General features: G+C 48.0%; 1 protein-coding gene across 1 annotated transcript; it reads right to left on the reverse strand.

The window, feature by feature from the left end:
- Window positions 1–213: 213 nt before the first annotated feature.
- On the reverse strand, window positions 214–22,176 carry LOC119391557 (carboxypeptidase Q). The gene is made up of 4 exons (XM_037659236.2): window positions 21,724–22,176; window positions 20,561–20,810; window positions 18,060–18,163; window positions 214–820 (listed from the first exon to the last, which is right to left on the reverse strand). Exons 1-4 carry the CDS (start codon window positions 22,174–22,176, stop codon window positions 245–247), a joined length of 1,383 nt encoding a protein of 460 aa, XP_037515164.1. The 3' UTR covers window positions 214–244.
- Between the last annotated feature and the right edge of the window lie 800 nt (window positions 22,177–22,976).

Genomic DNA, 22,976 nt, shown 5'->3' on the forward strand with positions numbered 1-22,976 from the left:
GTCGCCAACACATCTTTCGCAGCACGGAGTTTTGAATATGGTGAGTTCTTTCAAAATTAAAGCTGTGCGCGCCTCGAGTTTAGAGTTCCGCGAATATGTTTTCAGCACTCTGCGACACACCATTAGTTGTCTCCAGGGAAACGCCGACAAGCAGCAGAAGCAACGTGCGTGCATGTACTTTCGACTGAAATAGATACGTAAAATTGGCACATAACAGAACAAGCACCGTTCTATCTCTGTGTATTTATCTACGAGGCAGGCTATCGTGCAGGTCAGCAAGGACGTACGCGACGCCGGCCCACATCGCAGTGCAGAGGTCCAGAACCTTGGGGTCATGAACAGTCATCGTGTCCCCGTCCGTGTGATGGAAGTAGAAGTACTTCTCGTTGTGCGTGGTGAGCGACGCGACTGGAAAACCTGCCTCGATCCATTGCCTGAGGTCCGGTGCATCTGCTCCAACCGTGAGCTCCGTAGCGTCGATACCGCTGAAGAGGCTTAGTACTTCCGCAATAACACACCTCGCTCGCTCACTGTGTCCGCTGAATGCGAGCCCCTTAGGCTTGAATGTACCCATATCGGATTCCATGGCGATGTTTATGCGTTCTTTCTTTTCGTCAGCGTGGTCCGCGAAATACTGTTCCGCACCCATGGTGCCTACTTCTTCGGCTGTCCATAAGACAGAGCGGACAGTGCGACGCGGCCGCAGCCCAAGCCGACGAAACACGTCGAGCGCTCGCCAAGAAATGAACGCGCCTCCGCCGTCATCCATGGCGCCTTGACCGACGTCCCAAGAGTCGATGTGACCACTGATGAGAATCACCTGCGTTTCAGAGTGGTTATCAGAATGCACGAAAATTTAGGTGCAGAGCAGGGTGCCGGAACTAAATGTTTTTAGTTTTTGTTTTATTTTATGTTCCTGAACGAAAAAAGATGTTCCGTAACGGTTCGTAAGTGTTTTTTATGCAAAATTTGAAGTTCAGGTAATCCTAAAAAAACATTTGATTTGTGATGTAGTTACTTGCCCTCCTCTTAAGAAATTGGGACAGCGTTAAAACACGCTCTCCCCACGTTCTTCAGAGGAGCGGAAGTAACTGCACCACGAATTCCTACCAACTAGCACTAATCACTATACCCTTTCAAAGTAATAGTATTTATTTCTCAAAACTCCATAACGATTTTTTTAGCGTGCTCACTGCTTTGTGTCAAGGGAGTGAGCACGACCTGAAACACAGCGCATCGTTTAGTGCACCCTTTGATGTGCGAGACCGCTGTTCTGATAAAAAATAGCCAGGCCTGCGCGCAACACGCAGCACAGTCACAGCGAAAGCTGGAAGAGCGGCCTTTCTAGAGCCTGTGGTAAATTCTCTTGGGGCAAATAATGCAAGTACACATGCAAGGAAGCCACCACGGTACAAATCGTCGTAATTTTTTAAAGTACGGAAGCGCCCACTATGCCGTTTTTCGTCATTCTTCGGAGAATCGTGGTAACCGCGACACATCTGTAAGGCGGAAAGTTAGCAAGTTGTTAACGTGAATAATAGGACATGTCTACAAGCAAAAAAGACGCGGACGAGAAGGAATTGCATTCCTTCTTTTCATCCACGTCTTTTTCAGTACTAAACGTGTCCTATGAATCACATCTGTAACGCGTTATGTGCACGTGGTGCTGTGACTGATGACGGTCAAGAATTATGGCTGACCCTTTGAAACGAGTTGGAAGCATTCAACGACCGACTCGTTGCGCAATTCGCATTGTGTGATGCCAGGTAGTTATTCTACTCTTTTGCCACGCTATATTAAATATGGTAACACGATTTCTTGCGCGACATGACGCCTGTAAGTGTATTTTTGCGAAGCATTTGCAAGCACAGCGTGGCACTGTGGTGGAATACTCGACTGCCAGGTTGAGGGCGCGGGTTATAATCCCATCCGATCCTAGAAATTTATTTCTCATTTCATTTCTTTCCCGACATCACGCGATAGCAGTCACGGACACCGGCGGTGGTGGATAACTATGGCGCCAGAATTGGCTGTTGTGATCTCGTAACAGCTTTCGCTGTATCAAACTTCAGCACCGACAATGCCCTCTCCACGCTAGCCTGCGTGACAGGCGCGCAAAAGGCAACTTGCGTTAATATAAACAACTCTGGTTGCCACTGTTTTCGCTTTTCAACATTTCTTTGCTTTAAAATTACTACCTCAGGTACGCGCTAATACTGTACCTTTAAATATGCATAATTGCTCACTTTCCATGACCTCAGTCGTTCCGGATTGCCAAGTTTTCTCGTGAACCGAAAAACGATTAAAAAATATTGGATTCACTCCGAAGCAAAATACATCGTTTCGGTTACGTTTTCCCTCCTGTCAAAAATATCGTTATTTTTTTTCCGTTTTTTTTTGTTCCGTTCCGACACACTAGTGCAGAGAGCTTGTGTGTACAAAAAAAGAAGATAGATGAAACTATCAGCACTCTTTTTCTGTTTAATCCGCTATAGAACCACAACAGCAAGAAAGCTTCCTACTCAAAACAGTACTTCGTCAGCGCGTTAGCTGGCGCCATTCTGTAATAGTTTAACTGCGCTAAGACAAGACCAACACAAGAAAAGATAGCACGTGCAGAGACTCACAACTAAACTTTTGTGGAGTGAAACATGAAAAATTGGGGGACGCTTAAGACTCGCCTTTAAGAGTTCAATGCGATAGCGATATCCTGCCCCTAGTGCGCTCTTCGAACACTATGAGTGTTTAACAGAATGCGTGCACTAAGTGTGCGCCTTATGTAATGGGTAGCATGCTTTAAACCAGGAGCAATTATGCGCGAGAAATTTTTCGAAGTTGCGATGCACCCACTACGTGGTCTTAACGGAATACGGGCAGCAATGTGTGTGCCTTTTGTAATGGGTGGCTGTCTTTAAACCACCAAGTCCTTATGATATTGACTAGCATTACGCAAACTGCCCTCAAGTGAATCAAGAGCAGTGATAATTACAGATTATCTCTCAGTATGTACAGCACTTTCTGCGACAACAACTTTAACACTCATTCGGTTGTTTAGTGACCTAATACCGGTACACATACAAAATGTTCAGTTGCTATGGGTACCAGGACACCACGGATTATCTTTGAACGAAATGGCGGACTCATTAGCCGCAATCTCCCTGAGTGGACCCCTCATCCCAATTTTACCAGATGTATCGATATGGTAATCAAAGCCTGTCACAATGCACTCGACGCCGGCACTTATCGCCGCGCACACTCTGTACTCTTCTGCTCTCCTCTGTACTGTTCAACCCTGTTTCCCTTATTAGCTTTAAATACGAGCACTGAATAAACCAAAGCGTCTTTTCCTTGCTCGGAACTGGCCCGTGCGTATCTGTCGTAGATCAACAACGAAACATCGAAACAACGAAGCCGAAGACGTGTCCCCCTTGGCATAGTCTGCTGATGCTTTTGCACCACCTGGCGTGTTGCTTCCTGAAAGTCGGGTATCGGGGTGCGCAGTCGTCGACCTTGAAGCAGCTCGCATCATCAGAAGCATCAGCAGACTATGCCAACGGGGACACGTCTTCCAACTTTGCAGAAAGGGCAAGTTGTCCGCGTCCGGGGAGACACATGGTCAACCAAAGCCAGAGTAATCAACCGCATGCGGCCCAGGTCCTACATCGTAAAGACAGAAAAGGGCGGTGTGATACGACGTAACCGTCAACATCTGCTGGCAAGAGAGCCGTTTAGTAGTTCCGAGGAGGATACGTCCGATGAAACATCTGACAACGAGGAATCAGACCAGCGGCAACTTCCAATGGGCAACGTGGGTGGAGGAGCTGACAACGAGGAACCAGTCCGACGTGAGCTGCCACAAGGCCATACGAGCCCGCCAGCCCAGGCTCTTAGAAGATCTACGCGAAACAAAAGGCGACCGGAGCGGCTAGTGCACGGCGAGAACTTCGTTCAGCGCCCGTGACTGGTCGCCGCTCATCTAACTACGGTTATGCAAACGTTTTGCTTTTGTTGTTCAATCTAATTTAAAGGATGGAAGATGTATCGATATGGTAATCAAAGCCTGTCACAATGCACTCGACGCCGGCACTTATCGCCGCGCACACTCTGTACTCTTCTGCTCTCCTCTGTACTGTTCAACCCTCTTTCCCTTATTAGCTTTAAATACGAGCACTGAATAAACCAAAGCGTATTTTCCTTGCTCGGAACCGGCCCGTGCGTATCTGTCGTAGATCAACAACGAAACACGAGATACGGCTTACGCGACAGCATTGAGATTCAGAATTGCTTGTTTGCAAAGCGAAATAGGCAAATTCTCATTGGATAAATTTGAAGACTTCTGGAATAAATTTAAAGATGGCTGGAATAAACAGTGGTGTTTATCTCGCCAGTTAGAAGTTTCATACACCAGATTACGATGTAGGATTCCGCAAGTAAATTATTACCTAAATAAAGCTGGACACAAGGCGTCCTCGTTATGCATGTTTTGCAATGAAATTGAAACAATAGAGCATTTCATTTTATTCTGTCGCTGCTACTCTAATCAGAGAAAAAGATACCTTGTAGCGACATTTAAGAAGTTAGGTTTAGCAATGAATGTTCCAGAAATTTTATCATTTGGCGGCACTTTCTTAGGGCGTAGCCACAGGGACGTCTGCTCTGCTGTGTTCGATTACATAAATGAAACAAAAAGATTAGCTTGTTATTCTAATTATAACTGTCCATAATCTTGATTCGAAATCTGCTATTGGTTATCTCAGAAACTACCGAAACGATAGCCTGATCGCTTGCTCCTTCAACAATTACATTTTTTTAAACCTAAATCTAAAGATTTGTTTAGTATCATTGGTGTTTACCTTAAGCATCCTGCCGCCCGGTTCTTGGCCCATCCCCCTTTGTGGGTGAGCGCCATCAGGACGAGGACATCATCATCATCATCATCATGGTGTGGCGCCCGATGGCAATATACGCTTGTACCACGCAATATTACTGCGATATTACATCTCGTACTGTGACACCTATATACAGGACGCGTATTTTTGGAAAGCATGAAAGTTATTTTCAGGGCAGCTCCAAGCCGAGGCGAGTCTGTGCGGTAGAACACCTGCTTGCCACACAGACGGCCTGAGTTCGATTCTCACTCGGACCCAACATTTTTATTATTTTTTTTATTTGCAACTTTTTCGATTTTTCGGTCACGGACAAGATGGTGATTTTTCGCTCACAACCAACGGCGCCGACGCCGACACCGACGCCGACGGCGGAATTTCTGCGATACGAGCTCTTTCACGCTAACGCGTTCATATATACAGCGAGCATGAAGAGACCGCGTGAGCTCATTGGCCAAAGATGGTCGCATGTACGCTTCAATCACTTCATCATAATCTAGCGTCTTGATATTGCACCTCAGAGTAGCAAGCACCACCGACGGATCGCTGAAACATCCACACGTGTTTTATTTATCTCATATGCCTCGAAGAGCCCCCGTGTATTGTGGAGGCTGGAAGTTCACAGCGTCAAGGACGAATGAATTTTTATGGGAATCTACTTTCTCTAAACTGCCAGGAAAAATAGAAAAACAACATTCGCACAGCAGAAGGCTGTATATGTGGCGACTGCTACACTGCCGGCGCAGGTGAACAGGTTACAGAACTACAGCCAAAATGTTGCCAGGAGCCAATGCTCTCTCCTGGTGAGAAGCTCGCTCAAGCTAGGCGCATTTCCCGCCGAGTGCCGGAGGACGTCCGTCTGCGATGTACGCAAGAATGCGTTCACGCCATCAGTGCTCCAGGTAGGCCAACGAGCTTTAGGGACCTAAAGCGTGTAGTTGAACACTTATTGTCGTCCACCCTGTGCCTTCTGCAGTCCGATAAGGAAGGCTCGTTCGTGGTGATTCCGGAGGCCGCATATGTGGACAAGGATCGTACCGCACTGAAAAAGAACTTCATTCCGGCTCCTGAAAAGTTCAGCAAGGTAAAAACCAGAGCTTTAGCGCTCCTACAGGACCTGAACCACAGCAGTTTCCGTACTAGAGCAAAAAAAATGGTATAGGACCGGCAGTTCAGCATTGTTTCTTCATAAAAACGCGTAAACCTGGCTTGCCTTTGCGCTTAATCGTTTCAGAAAGGGGAACGTGGCAATATATAGTTGCGGGGTTTATTCCGAAACGCCTCTCGAATCTGAAGCTTGATGATCCGTTCCTAATAGCCAATTCTGAAGCAGTGGTGCAGTTCTTGCAGGACAGTACCCCCGGAGGATGCACATCATTTAGCATTGATGTCAAGGATTGGCTCAATGCTATTCCTCAACCAGAACAAATGATAGCTGTAAAAGAGTGTATTACACTGATTAATGACGAGCAGAAGTTTATATTGCATTGTGGCATCTCTGTATAAGTTTTTTTTTTTTTTTAGAAGTGGTATCTATGTATTTGTCGTCCACAATGGCATCCTAGCGAGGAAAGGAATTCTTTCAAAAGACGGGAGTTTTATTGGCTCCAGGACTGCGCCCGTGCTTAGAGACATCTTCTAGTCTATAGTGGATCGGGCCATCAATGCCAACCTGGGAATGATTGCTGTTCGCGCCTTTCGCCGTGTCGACGATTACCTGGTTTTTAACGCGATAGCGTTAGAGAGCTCGTTTCGCAGAAATGCCGCCGTCGGCGTCGGCGTCGCTTGTGAGCAAAAAATTGTCCGTGACCGAAAAATCCAGAAAGATGCAATTAAAATAAAGAATAGAAATCTTCGGTCCCATTGCGGATCGAACCCGGGCCGTTTGGGTGGCAAGTAATTTTCCTACCATAAAGCCACGATGTTACTTGCAACTGCTACGACAAAAAGCCCTACATAAATGTCATGTAGCGCAGGGAGTCTCTTTAACGCATTTTGTTCGACAGTTGTCACGACGAAAACGAGCCCATTCGGCGATTTGCAGGCGCATTGGCGAGGCCATCAAACTACGTTTTTTACGCGACGCCATGCTTCGAAAAAAGTCGGGATAGTGCAGCCATCGCCGCTAAAAACACACACGGACTTTCAAAAAGCTCCAAAAATGGACAACTATGTCCATCTAGCGGAAAACATATCAAGGCAACGCCTCTTTTTTAGAGGAGGCGTTGATCAAGCAAACAGCAAACATTCAATTATATGCTGCCATCTGTGAGGCATTGTGAGAAATATGTCTAGGCTCTAGCACAGGGAAGTGCTTTAGATAGAAAACCTGTACCATTACTATAGACACATAGCACACGTGCGCGTGTGTGTCTGTGTGCGTGTGTGTGGAACAACACACATTAATAAGTATGCACTTAGTGGTTGAAGTGCGCACTAGGGGCTGGATTTCGCTATCGCCTTAAGCTTCGCCTAAAGGCGAAGCTTAAGGGTCCCCCAATTTTTCGTTAATGATGTCCTGGAGGACCGCGTTATTGAAGGTTAGAAAGATTATCACAGAATTCGGGGCTGCGTCTTAACTTCGCCATCAAGTGCCTCGCGGAAATGAGCCGCGGTTTCTGCGTTTTAATGACAGCCATGCCTGCTGGCTTTTTCGAACCCGGCCATTAAAAATGTTCTTATGTTTTCCTATGGTGCACTCCAAGATAGTGAAAAATAGCATCGTTCTGTCCAGCATTGGTGCTGCTCTTCGAAAATCTAGTGGCCACGTGGTAACAGATAGTACAGAACACCATTTCACTACATTGACTACTGCACGGTATTCGAGCTACGGGAGAGCCGCGGCTGGTGAAAAAATAATTAAGAGGATTAAGAGTGGCAGTACTGCTTTGGAGCAAGTTAACAACCAGAAGCAAAACTGATACACTGTGATTCCTTACGCGCATAAGGTATCACACAATCTGAAGAACGTTGCAGCACGATGTGGTGCACTGTCATGAGTAAAGGGGCAAGGGGCGCGTGCCGGACAGCGCAAGGCGTCGATGGTGTGCGGGGAATGGAAAAGCACCCGATGGTGTGCACCCCCGCCACGTCGACGCAAGCCATTGGCCGGAGAAAGGCGCGTGCCACGCGATCCGAGCCGTCGAGAAAGACCACAGGAGAAGAGAAAGTCATTGTCAGTGATGCTACCGAGGACTTTTGATTTGGAGCAATTTTTGGAGCAGCAAAATTTCCGCTTTGGAGCACTTTGGAGCAGCAAAATTTTCATCTTGGAGCACTTTGGAGCAGATAATTTTGCATCTGGGAGCACTTTGGAGCAGCGAATTTTACATCCTGGAGTGCAATACAGAAGCATAGTGCATTAACATTCAAGCACCTGAGTATTATTATGGGGCTCTTATGAAGGCTAGAAATATTTCGATTCATTGCAAACCTCATAGAAAAAATCATCTCAGGAGCATAGGCGTGCGCACAGGGGGGGGCAGGCCCTCCCCCCTAATCACCTAAGAGGGGGGGGGGGGCGCAAAATCTGCCCCGTACCAAACCCTTGCGATAGCAATTATATGGACACTCTCGGCGGATTTTTGCCGTCGCCGTTGCCGTAATTTCCCGTATAAAGTCCAAATTAATAACATCACCACGCGCATTCTAGCCGCGGATAAAAGCTCGCGAGCGCTGGCGACAAACGCGGCTGAAGCGGAGATTAAACTAGCCGGCCGTCTGTCTCCGTCGCACGGACAGCGCATGAGATAACATCTTCCCGCGTGCGGGCCTGCCGTCGATTGCTCATCAAACAGAGAGGAAACGCCCCGCCCGTCTTTCGTAAGGAGCATGAAGGGACGCCAGGGGAGCGGAAGGGGGGGGGGGGGAGGGACCGCATCTTTCGAAGGGCGCAGTCGCTTGCGCGCGCGCTATCTCGAGGCATCAGGAGACGGCTCGTAAACTTGCTGTGCTCTCAACGCTTCGCGTTTAGAGAACTCAGAGCAAGAAAACGCTTCGGTTCCTGGAGGGGCCATATTCCCCTAAACCAGCGTTTTGTTGAGTTACACGAGATCGGATCCAAAAGAGTTAGCTGCTAGTCTTACTTCGTTTCACAATACAATTTTTTGGTATCGCATTCATTGCTTCGCTCTTAAGTGAAACTGAGTTTTTTTAACCGTTAGCTACTGACCCCCGAAAGCGAGGGGCGGGCGTGTAACATGGCGTAGCCGCTTCATTGTGGGCCGTCAGCGACGGGCCCGCTACTGACAGCTGCGCATTTGCGGCTGCTCCGACCAGGAGATATGATTTTACTAATTAGATGACATTTTTAAAAAAAGCAAGCAAAAAATTCGAATTGGAACGCTAGCACGTGAGCTCGAAAGGGCAGGGCCTAAATTTTAGGGGGTATTTACCGCAGAGTGATTACAAACTCGGACGTGCCGGCGGAAGGAATTACGAAAAAGCTGTTCTGGATGAAGATCCATGGATAAAGTATATCCGAGGAAAAGTGTCAACGCGTTTCCACCTTTCGCGTGCTCCTCCATAAACGCGAAGCAAGGAAAATTCGATATTGTCCCATATATCTACTGCGAGCGATCCCAGATTTCATTCCGCGATGTCCGGAAACAGAAGTGACAGACATTTTAGCAGCACACATGTAGTTATTACTGAACATTGCTTTCCTTACGTGCCGTGCGACGCTTGAAACGAGCTATCAGCAGCGTTTCTGGAACAGACGACGTCCGCCGATGAATCGCCGTCGCAGTTTCTCGCTACCGATAGGCCTAGACGTCACGAGCCTCTGGGGAGAGCGCGTTTTGCTGTCGAGCCGACTTGCAGAACAGGCCGACTTGCAGAACAGAAGCTGCGTCGGCTCCGTGCATGGCATCGTGGCTTACTCGGAGCGCACGCGCGAGCGCTATTTATTCAGCGGAATAATTCTTGGTCCATGATTGCGACTTTATTGGCAGCCCCAAGATCGAGCTGCACATGTTCTGACGCGCCTGCGGTGCGATTGCCGGTGATAGACGCCCCCAAACCCGAGACTTTGGCGCAGTTTGGCGCAAATTTCGTCGATATTATCAGGCTGGCGCAGTAAATACAATTTGGCGCACTTTGGCGCAGTTGGCGCAGGAGTGGAATCACTGCATTGTTCGGTGGAGTCGTCGAGGAGCAAGGTGGTGCAGGCAAGCGTCGCGTCCGCGACGGGAACAGCAGGGCTGAGTTCTGGAGGCAGCGTTGTGCATGCCCCGGGAGGGCGGCCGTCGACCTCGGGGTCTACCGAGCGAGGCGTCCCGGGCTTGCGGCAGCCTCATCACGCAGTTCTCGTGGTACCTGCGGCACTACCACAGCTCGGCAGGACGACGGCGACCCACCGACAATTACCGGGGAGCCACGTCGACAGTTGGATCCCGTGGCACTGAGGAGAGGCCGACAGTTAGGCCTAGCTGGGAGGGACCGGTGTTCTCAACGGAGAACGAGGCGTCGGCAACGAAGATGATCAGCGAGGCGTCTGATCCCCGACGACGGCCCTGAGACGTCGGCAGGAGCTGCGACGACGAGACAGCCCGTCTACTTTGGAACTGGATCAAGTCAGCGGACTCCACGAACGGAGTAAGAACGTTCCATTAGTAGCGCGACTGACTGAGAGGCCATAGTGGCCAGACTGTCGAGTTGAGAAGAGCTAGACATAGCTCGAATGTTTTGTAGTGTTAGTGATTGCGCACTAACTAAGCATGTTTGCACTCGTTGAATTTTTGTTGTAAATTTTGAGTGCGTGTTCATTTTTTGTGTGCCGTGGTGTGTTAGATAAAGTTTTGTTTGCAGTGCCACCACGGTCTCTCCCAAGTCTCTCTTCTCGCTCTCTCTCCCAACTCCATTCCACACATTGCAAGCGCTCCCGAGATACGTGATGTAATAAGTGGCGAGCATGTGCCAGGATTTTTCCAGCGTTTGGGCCCAGTCACGTATCGTCGGGGGTTGCAAGGATGGATTGGGAGAAGGTATCAAGAGTCATTCGGGAGAGAAAGCTCAATAAGGAGCAAGCTCTAAAGTTTATTGAAGAAGAGAGGGAACGCCGTCGACAAGAGTTCGAGGCAGAACGCGTGGTAGCGTTAGAAGCTTATGCTAGAGAGAAGCAGGAACTCGAGCTTCAACTGCGATTGGCACAAGCCAAACAAGCCAAAGAGGGTATTGGACAGAATGAGAGAAGGTCCATAGAGATTTCATCGGGAGATATCAATGTGTCTAATTTTCAGAGTTCTGTTTCTGCTGAGCAAAGGGTCAGTGAGCCTGCTAGTGGTGCAAACGAGATCAGTCTTTTAAGTAATAAGCAGAAGACAAAGGGCTCAGATGTTGCAGACAGAGATAAAGCAACGGTTAGTGAACTGCATGCCAGGGATGTTGAAAAGGGCACGGATGAAGAGAATGCGACACCTCCAGACAACAAAGAGCCAAAGGATAGCTCTTCGCTGATGACGATGCCTGTTCAAGGAAGAAGTAGTCAGCGTTCGCGAGATGCGACAATATAGAGGAATAGGATGAAGGGGATGTCTCAGAAGCACAGCGGTAAACGCATAAAAAGTTAAGGGAACGCAGGCAGCTCCAAAGGTATTGAAAATGGGCTTGTGTCTATCAGGACGCGAAAGGGCTGCTGATTTTGTGAACGGTAGACGCGTAAGACAAAAGGGACAAAACGCTGCGAAAACGCGTAAAGCTGATTAGAATCGTTGTAATGCAGAGAGGGTCGTGCAAGAAACCAGAGTCGGGCATAAATGTAGGACGCAGCATAGAAAAGTTGTTCGGAAGAGGCGTCTGGTGAGCGGAAACGGAGGCGTCAGCTGTAGTGAGCGTGCGAGAAGATGGGCAGCGAATAGACGCCGGAAAAAATTGAAGAAGACAAGAAATGTGAAAAACCATAGGTTTAAGTGTGGGGAAGGAAACTGGTGGTTGCTATCGTGGTAAAAGGATGCTAGGATTTGATATAGATTTTGAGAATACTGATGGATAACATTATTTGTGTTGACCTTGTTAGACACTATATTTGTGCAGATTATGGAAGAATATTGTGCATATTTTTTGAAGTTCTTGAAGAGTATTGTGCGTAGTGATTCTGGCGAGTAGAGACTGCGGTCTAGAGTTCTACGAACGATGAACTCGGGGACATTGTGAATGGTCGAGTGCAGTGCTTGGTGCAGTGTCAGTGAAACTAAATGTGAACCCAAGACAAGAGGGAACAAGTGATTTGTTACAAGACCAACGGAAGAGCAGAGGGCCGGAACCCTAAAGAGGAGGACAAGAGCAGTTTTTTACGAAAAAACTCTTAAAAGGGGGCCCAATGTCATGAGTAAAGGGGCACGGGGCGCGTGCCGGACAGCGCAAGGCGTCGATGGTGTGCGAGGAATGGAAAAGTACCCGATGGTGTGCACCCCCTTCACGTCGACGCAAGCCATTGGCCGGAGAAAGGCGCGTGCCACGCGACCCGAGCCGTCGAGAAAGACCACAGGAGAAGAGAAAGTCATTGTTCGGTGGAGTCGTCGAGGAGCAAGGTGGTGCAGGCCAGCGTCGCGTACGCGACGGGAACAGCAGGGCTGAGTTCTGGAGGCAGCGTTGTGCATGCCCCGGGAGGGTGGCCGTCGACCTCGGGGTCTACCGCGCGAGGCGTCTCGGGCTTGCGGCAGCCTCATGACGCAGTTCTCGTGGCACCTGCGGCACTACCACAGCTCGGCAGGACGACGGCCACCCTCCCGGGGCATGCACAACGCTGCCTCCAGAACTCAGCCCTGCTGTTCCCGTCGCGGACGCGACGCTGGCCTGCACCACCTTGCTCCTCGACGGCTCCACCGAACAATGACTTTCTCTTCTCCTGTGGTCTTTCTCGACGGCTCGGGTCGCGTGGCACGCGCCTTTCTCCGGCCAATGGCTTGCGTCGACGTGGCGGGGGTGCACACCATCGACGCCTTGCGCTGTCCGGCACGCGCCCCGTTCCCCTTTACGCATCCCTCAAACAATAGACACTTTTAGTTGGGCGTACGTAACGAGCCTACGTACGCAGCACGGCCACGGGAGAGAAGTGCGCATGCGCAGTACGTAACGTATCTATTCCAGGGATGCGCGCGTACGCCCGTAGCAAGACGCTGCGTACGTAACGCAACGCTTACTACGTTGCGTTCTCGCGAGATCTCGAACAAACCAGAAACGAGAGCCCATGGCGGCTGCAGTGGCGTTCGACGCAGACAGCAATAGTGAACCCGATGCAAGTCGTGTGTACTCCACATTGAAAGGCCATGTTTCCATGCCAGACAAGGTACAATCAAGCGGCACGTTCCGGCGTCCTGACCATGGGAAGACATAGCCTGGCGTCTCCAGAAATCCTCAAGCAACCGTCTTCGACAGGTTGTGTGCGCGAACGCGCTATCTATTTCTATCAGGCATCTAGGCGAATGACGCCGTAAAAAAAAAAAGAACGTGAGCTTGGCTCTTACTTTTATTCATGCCGCAACATAACGCACATTGAGCGTTGTGCGAGCTTTGATTCCTTGAAAGTACTGCTAGTAGATCGGAAAGTCAAGAATGCCTGCAATACGACCAGTTGCTGTAAGGTATACGCTAAGCCTCATACACAGCCGCGCTAGATAGAACGCTGTGTTCGATCCAGTGCGGCCGTAGTCCATCAAACGCCATTCTTCCATAGTGTACCCAGCTTCAAAGCTGTGTGCACATAGTAATGTTCAACGTTTACGGCAAAGGTCAACGCGCGCAACCAATGCAGCCAGGGACGACGCCAAAAATGCACACAGCGAACGCCGCCGCCTCACATGTATGCCAGTGGCCATTACCCAGGCCATCGGGAGGTCCTGCGTGCAGATCACAGAGGCCACGTTACTCCTGGGACCTAGCATTCTTCTGACGTCGGTGGCGCTGATAAGCATGCGAAAACACTCACATCTCGCGTACGACTAATCTATATGAGTGAAACGCATCAGGGTACGTTAAACTAAAACTGTTGTAGCACGCTTCGCTTGCAGCGTACGCAACGTATTGTGCGCAGCGTACGCAACTTCTGCGTACGCCCAACTAAAAGTGTCTAATAGACACTTTTAGTTGGGCGTACGTAACGAGCCTACGTACGCAGCACGGCCACGGGAGAGAAGTGCGCATGCGCAGTACGTAACGTATCTATTCCAGGGATGCGCGCGTACGCCCGTAGCAAGACGCTGCGTACGTAACGCAACGCTTACTACGTTGCGTTCTCGCGAGATCTCGAACAAACCAGAAACGAGAGCCCATGGCGGCTGCAGTGGCGTTCGACGCAGACAGCAATAGTGAACCCGATGCAAGTCGTGTGTACTCCACATTGAAAGGCCATGTTTCCATGCCAGACAAGGTACAATCAAGCGGCACGTTCCGGCGTCCTGACCAGTGGGAAGACATAGCCTGGCGTCTCCCAGAAATCCTCAAGCAACCGTCTTCGACAGGTTGTGTGCGCGAACGCGCTATCTATTTCTATCAGGCATCTAGGCGAATGACGCCGTAAAAAAAAAAAGAACGTGAGCTTGGCTCTTACTTTTATTCATGCCGCAACATAACGCACATTGAGCGTTGTGCGAGCTTTGATTCCTTGAAAGTACTGCTAGTAGATCGGAAAGTCAAGAATGCCTGCAATACGACCAGTTGCTGTAAGGTATACGCTAAGCCTCATACACAGCCGCGCTAGATAGAACGCTGTGTTCGATCCAGTGCGGCCGTAGTCCATCAAACGCCATTCTTCCATAGTGTACCCAGCTTCAAAGCTGTGTGCACATAGTAATGTTCAACGTTTACGGCAAAGGTCAACGCGCGCAACCAATGCAGCCAGGGACGACGCCAAAAATGCACACAGCGAACGCCGCCGCCTCACATGTATGCCAGTGGCCATTACCCAGGCCATCGGGAGGTCCTGCGTGCAGATCACAGAGGCCACGTTACTCCTGGGACCTAGCATTCTTCTGACGTCGGTGGCGCTGATAAGCATGCGAAAACACTCACATCTCGCGTACGACTAATCTATATGAGTGAAACGCATCAGGGTACGTTAAACTAAAACTGTTGTAGCACGCTTCGCTTGCAGCGTACGCAACGTATTGTGCGCAGCGTACGCAACTTCTGCGTACGCCCAACTAAAAGTGTCTAATAGACACTTTTAGTTGGGCGTACGTAACGAGCCTACGTACGCAGCACGGCCACGGGAGAGAAGTGCGCATGCGCAGTACGTAACGTATCTATTCCAGGGATGCGCGCGTACGCCCGTAGCAAGACGCTGCGTACGTAACGCAACGCTTACTACGTTGCGTTCTCGCGAGATCTCGAACAAACCAGAAACGAGAGCCCATGGCGGCTGCAGTGGCGTTCGACGCAGACAGCAATAGTGAACCCGATGCAAGTCGTGTGTACTCCACATTGAAAGGCCATGTTTCCATGCCAGACAAGGTACAATCAAGCGGCACGTTCCGGCGTCCTGACCAGTGGGAAGACATAGCCTGGCGTCTCCCAGAAATCCTCAAGCAACCGTCTTCGACAGGTTGTGTGCGCGAACGCGCTATCTATTTCTATCAGGCATCTAGGCGAATGACGCCGTAAAAAAAAAAAGAACGTGAGCTTGGCTCTTACTTTTATTCATGCCGCAACATAACGCACATTGAGCGTTGTGCGAGCTTTGATTCCTTGAAAGTACTGCTAGTAGATCGGAAAGTCAAGAATGCCTGCAATACGACCAGTTGCTGTAAGGTATACGCTAAGCCTCATACACAGCCGCGCTAGATAGAACGCTGTGTTCGATCCAGTGCGGCCGTAGTCCATCAAACGCCATTCTTCCATAGTGTACCCAGCTTCAAAGCTGTGTGCACATAGTAATGTTCAACGTTTACGGCAAAGGTCAACGCGCGCAACCAATGCAGCCAGGGACGACGCCAAAAATGCACACAGCGAACGCCGCCGCCTCACATGTATGCCAGTGGCCATTACCCAGGCCATCGGGAGGTCCTGCGTGCAGATCACAGAGGCCACGTTACTCCTGGGACCTAGCATTCTTCTGACGTCGGTGGCGCTGATAAGCATGCGAAAACACTCACATCTCGCGTACGACTAATCTATATGAGTGAAACGCATCAGGGTACGTTAAACTAAAACTGTTGTAGCACGCTTCGCTTGCAGCGTACGCAACGTATTGTGCGCAGCGTACGCAACTTCTGCGTACGCCCAACTAAAAGTGTCTAATGAAGGAGCCGTTTACGTGCGCTACTAACGAGCAAAATTGACAAGTCACCTAGCAACACTCTTTTTGTTTGCCATGTCAATCACAGGTCTACGTATGTCTCCTGCGCTTGTGCAGTAGTATGAGTTCCCTTTCACCTGTGGCCATGTGTATAACAGCCAAACGAACCGTTGCAATATATTCGGTCAAAAGAGCATTCCAAGAACTATTTGTCTCATGGTTGTTCGCACGTGGCAAAGAAGTGTTTTGACTGTGAAAAGGACAAAGAAGGCGTGCCTCCCGCTTCTGGAAAGAACTAAGGCTTTTTATCGACATAAGGACTGCACCACAATACACGGGAGCTCTTCGAGGCGTATGGGATAAACAAAACACGTGGATGCGTCAGTGATCCGTCGGTGATGCTTGCTGACTGCGAGGTGCACTATCTAGAAGCTAGATTGTGATATAGTCATTCAAGCGTTCATGTGACCATCTTTGCCCAATGACGGCATGAGCTTATAGTGCCTTTCATGCTCACTGTATACATAACATGAACTCTGATAAAATTAGCGCTAAAATTGACGAGCACACAAAGAGGAGAACAGACAAGGGACGGGCGCTTAACTTCACCATGAACTACCTCGCACCAGTCCTTTGTCTGTTCTCCTCTTTGTGTGCTCGTCAATTTTAGCGCTTATTCTTTTAGAGTTCATGGATAACTAATTAGCCCAACAGTCTGTTCTGCTGAAGTATATATATCATCTTTGACTCAATAAAATGTTATGTTATAGTTGTGAGCCTGCGCACGTGCTGTCTTCTCTTCTTCACTTGTCCTTGTCCTAGCGCAGTTAAATCACGGAATGAACGTCAACCATCTAGCGCAACTTAGTGCTCTTTAGCTGGCGCCACATGTCAGGAATAAGATACGGACATGCAAGACGAGAATATTTTCTTCTTTTACAACAAGGAATTACTCTGTCTCACGCTATATTGGCCACATGACTTGTTCACCGGCTCTTAAGCCGTGTTCAGAGTACGTGCGCTACGTACGGATCGTCGGTACGGATCGCAAGCGTAAACGCTAATCGGTAAATTGGAAGGTGCTACCACAGAAAAGGGCATAAAATATGATGTTTATGATGGCAGTATTGATGGTGATGGCGACGATAGGCAAATATTATTATACTAAAGCCGGTTCATACAGAGGAAATTTCTGTCAGAAATAAGCTTTCAATTTTTGGTCACTTTACGTTTTATGGCATTACTTGAAAGGCCATTTCATATATGATAGCGTCATTTCGCACGGAAAGTGATGTGGTGTTATACTTCGATTCTGGAAATAGTTTCAGCCTTCAGTAGACACAACGCGTAAGAACGGGACATAGAGGGGCAGGCAACCTATCCTTCCACGTCATGATGCTTAGCCCTTCTGCCTAATGACGAAAGAAGCAGACCAAATCTCTACAATGCTGAAGCATTCTGGCATCGTGGACTAAAACTGAACGTTCACTCGCCATTCATCTTTATACACTTTTAATATATTACGTCGCGATGTGTAAACCCCCTTAGCGCTAGAAACTGTCCTCAATTCAATTCTATTCAATTCAGTACTGTTTGTCCAGGAACCTCGATATGGTAGAAGGCACGCAATGTAGCTTCTTAGCAGGCATGCATAAATCTATGTACGCGGGTGTTTCTGTCGGTGTTTCGTCAGCACAAAAGTGCATGTGTGCAGGCGCCATTGGCTGGAATCGAAGCTCCGTGCTAGGGAACAGGAGTGGAATACAAAAACCTTAGCCGCTAAGGTAATATCATATTAGCAACGTACCAAGAAGAAAGTTGCAGGAAATCTGCTATCTCGAAAAGAGGTAACAAACAAAACACGATTACGGATGTTTACGATTACCGGACACCTACAGATAACGTGCAAAATCTCCGCATAAAAATGTGCCAGCGCTTACCTCGCGAGGTTTTTCCCGTCCTGTTATTTCGGCCACCGTGTTTCGTGACATAACTGCAGGTAGGTCCCTGTTGCGCATGATCAGCTTGACGACAGGAGTTATCCCTGAGCGAAACGAGAACAATGAGGTATTTATCGCGAGTGTAAGTCCGTATATATACCCAAATTTAACATAATTAGGAACTTAAGAAAGGACGTCGAAGGGCTTGCCTCGAACTCAATGTCGTGCGATGCTCGCTTGTACTTGCGAGTTGCAGCGCACCGAAATACTTTGATGAACTTTCTAATTTTCTGAAGCATGGATGGGAGGAAGATTTAGAAGTCCTTGGTTCCTAGGACACGGTGCCACAACACAAACGAAAGAGGGTGTCTATTGTGGCCTATGCACATTCGCTTGCGGGTGGCTTTCTTTGCACTGCTGAGTTCACGCCAGGGCCGCACTGAGGGCGCTAGTGGCGGCTTTTTCGCAGCGCCGCCTGGACAGAGCCTGATGTCTATTGCACTGGCACTGACTGTTGAATGAAGCCATGCTGGATTCGAAGGTTGCGGCCAGTTAGCTATACTTCCCACTGCTTAAACGATGCGCCCGGTGTTTTTAATTCAGCGGGCTCGCTGCAGCACCCCCTCAAACGTGGAATAGTAGTGGGGCGAGCGATGCACCAGAACCAATTTTGCGAATATTACGTGGGATGGACCTCGTTGTACCTGACAAGATTTGGAAAGTTGTTCGTTGGAATTTGTCGCCTGATAGTCGCAACATGTGCGCTCACCCGCTTCCGCGGAGGACGAAAAAACAAAGAAAATAAACAATTTGTGATGTTACAATACCTCAACTGCGATCTACATGCGCTCGATCGCTACTTTAATTACGATCTGTCTTTCGGTCACTAAGTCTGAGCATCGTATGTAAACACATCGGCATAAACAATGAAGACAAATCACATCAGATGCGAATAAACACTTTATAAAAAGTTTCGCCGTGTAGTCTGCGTCAAAAATAAGGGTACTTCAGTTGCGCTAAATTGATAAAAATTGAATCACCATGACCACGAGGACCGTGGAAAACGGCAGAGTATGCTTGCTGCAAAGTCAACACTGTTTATTTCACTTGCAGACTTTTCTTTGCTGCACTGCTATGTCAAATCTCAGCGCTTCTGCAACCTCGTGCTAATAATACCTTCTGCAAGACCTTGCGACACGTTCAGCCTCGTCCCAAAGCAGCTGCAAATCGCCAGCGTGGTTATCGAAATACTCCAGCGCGGATTCCAGCAAACAACGCAGGCTGCAATAGAGCTCGGTCAGTCCTTCTCTCATTTGGAAGTTGGCCAGAGCAATTAACGTTGCAATATGTGAAATATCACCATATGAGGTTGCGAGTCAATGGTTCCGCTTGTGTGTGCTGTATCGGACGTTCCCTACAGCGGCACGTGTGCGCCAACGACATAATTCATTTTCGGTGTCACGAAGTTGCATCACTCTACCTATAGGTAATCGTAATCGAAGTAGGTCTGGTGGACGGCGCTGACTGTTATATCTGGTCGAGTGCACGTCGCGTTTTAGTGTGCTACGACGTGGTCCAGGCACGGCATCGCCGCATAAAGAGTTAACGTCTTTAGGATTTGCCCGCCGAAACGACGATACCTTAATGGGGAATTCCAGGATGACACCATGACGCTTGCACGCAAAACGAAGCAGAATTCCGAACGTGAATTTTTACGCATTTCGTACGTGTCTAAACGCGGCCTTCGTCTGAAGTTTGAAGTTTATTCAATATTTAGTACATATACAGAATATAAACATTTTAGTACAGAAAAAGGTCCCATAGTGTAAGCACTGTAGGGTGACCTTATTATAATGGTAGAAAAAAATAACACTACTTAAAAGCAGAAATGCAAACGGTAGAATATACATGGTACGAAGTATTCATAGTACAAAATGGCGATGCGAACAGGAATATAATGTAAAACCTAAAAGGATAGGGGCAGGGAACTGTAACATATTAAGAAGCAAACACAATTATAACGCCAGAAATGAACTTGTGTTTGAAGAACATTCAATAAACGGTGCTACTGATTAAATATGAATTTTCGAAGCTGATGTTCGAATGACGAAACGGATAAAGCACACTTAATATTTTACGGCAAAGAATTCCAAAGCTTGATTAGAACAAAAACTAGTGTTAGAGAACCGTAGTTAGTTCGCACCGTAAAAAGTTGTTATTAGACGAAAAACGGGTAATGTTCAAATTGTCATGGCCGGAAATCGAAAATTCGTTCTCGAGCTTACCAGCAGGACACCTTAACCTCTAAGCTACCAAGGCGGGACATAACAGCTTGAAACACGGAAGAAACCACGGCGACTTACAATAGCTTCACTGTTCGAATTGAAACCTCTCCGAAAACAAGATTTTCGTGTTTAAAAGTCAACCTTCCTTCTCTGTAAACGATTAAGCCAACAAATACATTTGTCCGGAAAATTTCGCACCAATGCCCGTTAACTTACCTCTGCTCTGCATTCTTTTCAACAATTCGGCATCTTCAACAGTTATGGATGCAGACGGTATGCGAAACCTTCGCTCGGTGAACGTTGTGAACCCTGTGTGCGGAGACGCTATGGAAAATGGCGTCACTGAGCGCACTAACACGGCGATTGCGCCCGCCTTTGCAGCTTCCTCGGCACCCCGCTTTCTGTACTTCGAGGTCTTATCGTAAGAAATGTACTTCTGGTTGAAGACAACAATCTTGCCAGTCGCCTGTGAAGGGAAACGAATGCGTTAATCTTACGCGAGCAGCGTAATCACGCGCGGTGGACACATTTTGGGTATGACTGTCTCGGCGCAAGTTACCAACGTCAGATTTCAAGGCAACAATCGGGTAAACTTGATGCACTGTCTTTATTATGTGCAATGAGCAAAGTGAACCATTCGGACATTAATAGGCGTGTGTAATTACAGAAAGCTGAGAAGTAGTAGCGTTGCTCGCGTTTTCTCGCTATTTTTTTCATTCCCGCTTTTAAAACAGAAGTCGTCTTAATTTTATGCGCCCATAATGCTCTTTTACTATGGCGCCAGTCCTAACGCAAGCTGTTCATTTCGTGAACACACAGCATAAGCCCATTTTACCACACATTTTCGTGAGCACTATAGTGTTGAAGTCTGCAAAGTTTGTTGAAATCTGCAAGAGTGCGAAAACCATGTGATCTTCTTCCGACAAAAGTCACAAATGCGCACAATTTCATTGCGCGAATTATACATGTCAAGGAGGAGCGCCGTCCGACTTATCTGTGTACTGCGCATTTTTCAGTAAATAAGGATGCCCTGTAACGTGATATGTGCTACTACAGTTGAAATTCCTGCATATAGGTCAACAACCCCGTCTCTTTGAGATACCTAAACTGACCATGAAAAGAGCAGTGTTTTCGATTGGTAAAGCAAATGCGTCCTCGCTTGTATCGAGAGATTCTTGTCACGCTAACCTGAATCCAGCTTCATGGGACAAGACTGTTCAAGTAGCATGGCCCGTGCTGCACTAGTTGGTTTATTGTACAGTACGTTGAAAAGTGCAGGTGACGATTGCCGCTTTCGCGCTCTTGCCATAGCTCGCACGGCTGCGTGCGAGTACATTTTAAACTACGTATCGTATCACTGCCAGCTACCAAGTACCTACCTTATGTCTATTTTCGTGCAGTTCTTGAAATGAGTCTACCACAAGTATTGGTGCAGTAATGCCGTGACGAGGCGTGGGCGCGCTGTATCCAAGGCCTAGAATGGGTAGCTTCTGCAGCCTTGGTGCCACCATCCATGCTGCTTCATATCCCCTAAACCAACGAGGTACTCTGACTGGCTCCGTGTGCACGTTATCGAGACGGCGATGCTTCAGCAACTTGACCATGTAGTCGATGCTTCTCTCTAATGTAGCAGTACCCGTGTATCTTGCACCAAAGGTGTCGACAAAGAGCGCCAGGTCTTCGTACGTCTTGTTCCGCTCAGAACCGTGAACAACAGCATTGATGATGGACTTTATGACTGGGGCATATCCATGAATCTCTTCCACAAGGTTCCTGTTAGCGAAGCGGAGAGAACTAGATTCGTAGTTGAAAGGCGATTGGAAGGTTGACATGGACACAAGAAAACCAGTAATACTAAGTGACTTCGCAATTTTAATAAGCAATTAATTCCCAAGGCTTACAGATCCCTGTAGTACCCTATTTAAAAGTGATATATTCCTGCTAGTTTACTATATTTCCTGAAAATGAGAGTTGTACGGATCGAGTCTAGGACTTACTGAAGTGCGAAACGCCTATAACTAAGGATATATTAGCACAGGAGGCTTATTCCTTTAGTTAACATTATGCAGTCGTGTGTATTGGGAAGGTAAATGATAACCATTGTGATGAATTCGTTTAAATTATTCATCGCGATTATTGGCTACTATAGTCAAGGAACACACGGTGCCTTTTCTTGACACTGATTCCCCGGCTGACCGCTATATCTATACAACTTACCAGTTATATTTCTCCAATTATGCTTTTCTATAGTTATTCCAGTTCACCTCCTGGTGGTTGTGAGATTGATAGGAAGGTCATAAAATGTGTTGCATTTCAACAAATGATGAGCCGCGCTTTGCATAGCTCTGCAGTTGGCATCTTACAATGGGGTTTTAGTATATTTGTTCAGGCAAATCCATCGCGTTACCTCGGAAGAATGTAACGGTCGCTGCACGACGTCCTGATATCCTCCGTGCAGAGCACTCCAATCCAGGTACTTGAAATCGCCAGACAAGTTGCGAGCCATGAGACATTTGTAGAGGTGCTGGTTTTCAGCATGTTGAAAGTCTAAAACAATAAGGAGAAATCGTTCACTGTTAGCAATAGTTATATTGCTATTATAATGTTTGTTCAGTGCTTTGAAGGTAAACAT

This window comes from Rhipicephalus sanguineus, chromosome 4, assembly GCF_013339695.2.
Source record: "Rhipicephalus sanguineus isolate Rsan-2018 chromosome 4, BIME_Rsan_1.4, whole genome shotgun sequence".
Taxonomy (NCBI): domain Eukaryota; kingdom Metazoa; phylum Arthropoda; class Arachnida; order Ixodida; family Ixodidae; genus Rhipicephalus; species Rhipicephalus sanguineus.

What these genes read in the sequence shown, in the direction of transcription:
- LOC119391557 (XM_037659236.2), bottom strand. Translation starts at nt 22,176, where the DNA reads ATGTCAACCTTCCAATCGCCTTTCAACTACGAATCTAGTTCTCTCCGC. An exon ending in GAAAAGAATGCAGAGCAGAG is followed by an intron (nt 18,164 to 20,560) that starts GTAAGTTAACGG and finishes CGTTTCGCTCAG; the next exon opens with GGATAACTCCTGTCGTCAAG. An exon ending in GACGGGAAAAACCTCGCGAG is followed by an intron (nt 821 to 18,059) that starts GTAAGCGCTGGC and finishes TCTGAAACGCAG; the next exon opens with GTGATTCTCATCAGTGGTCA.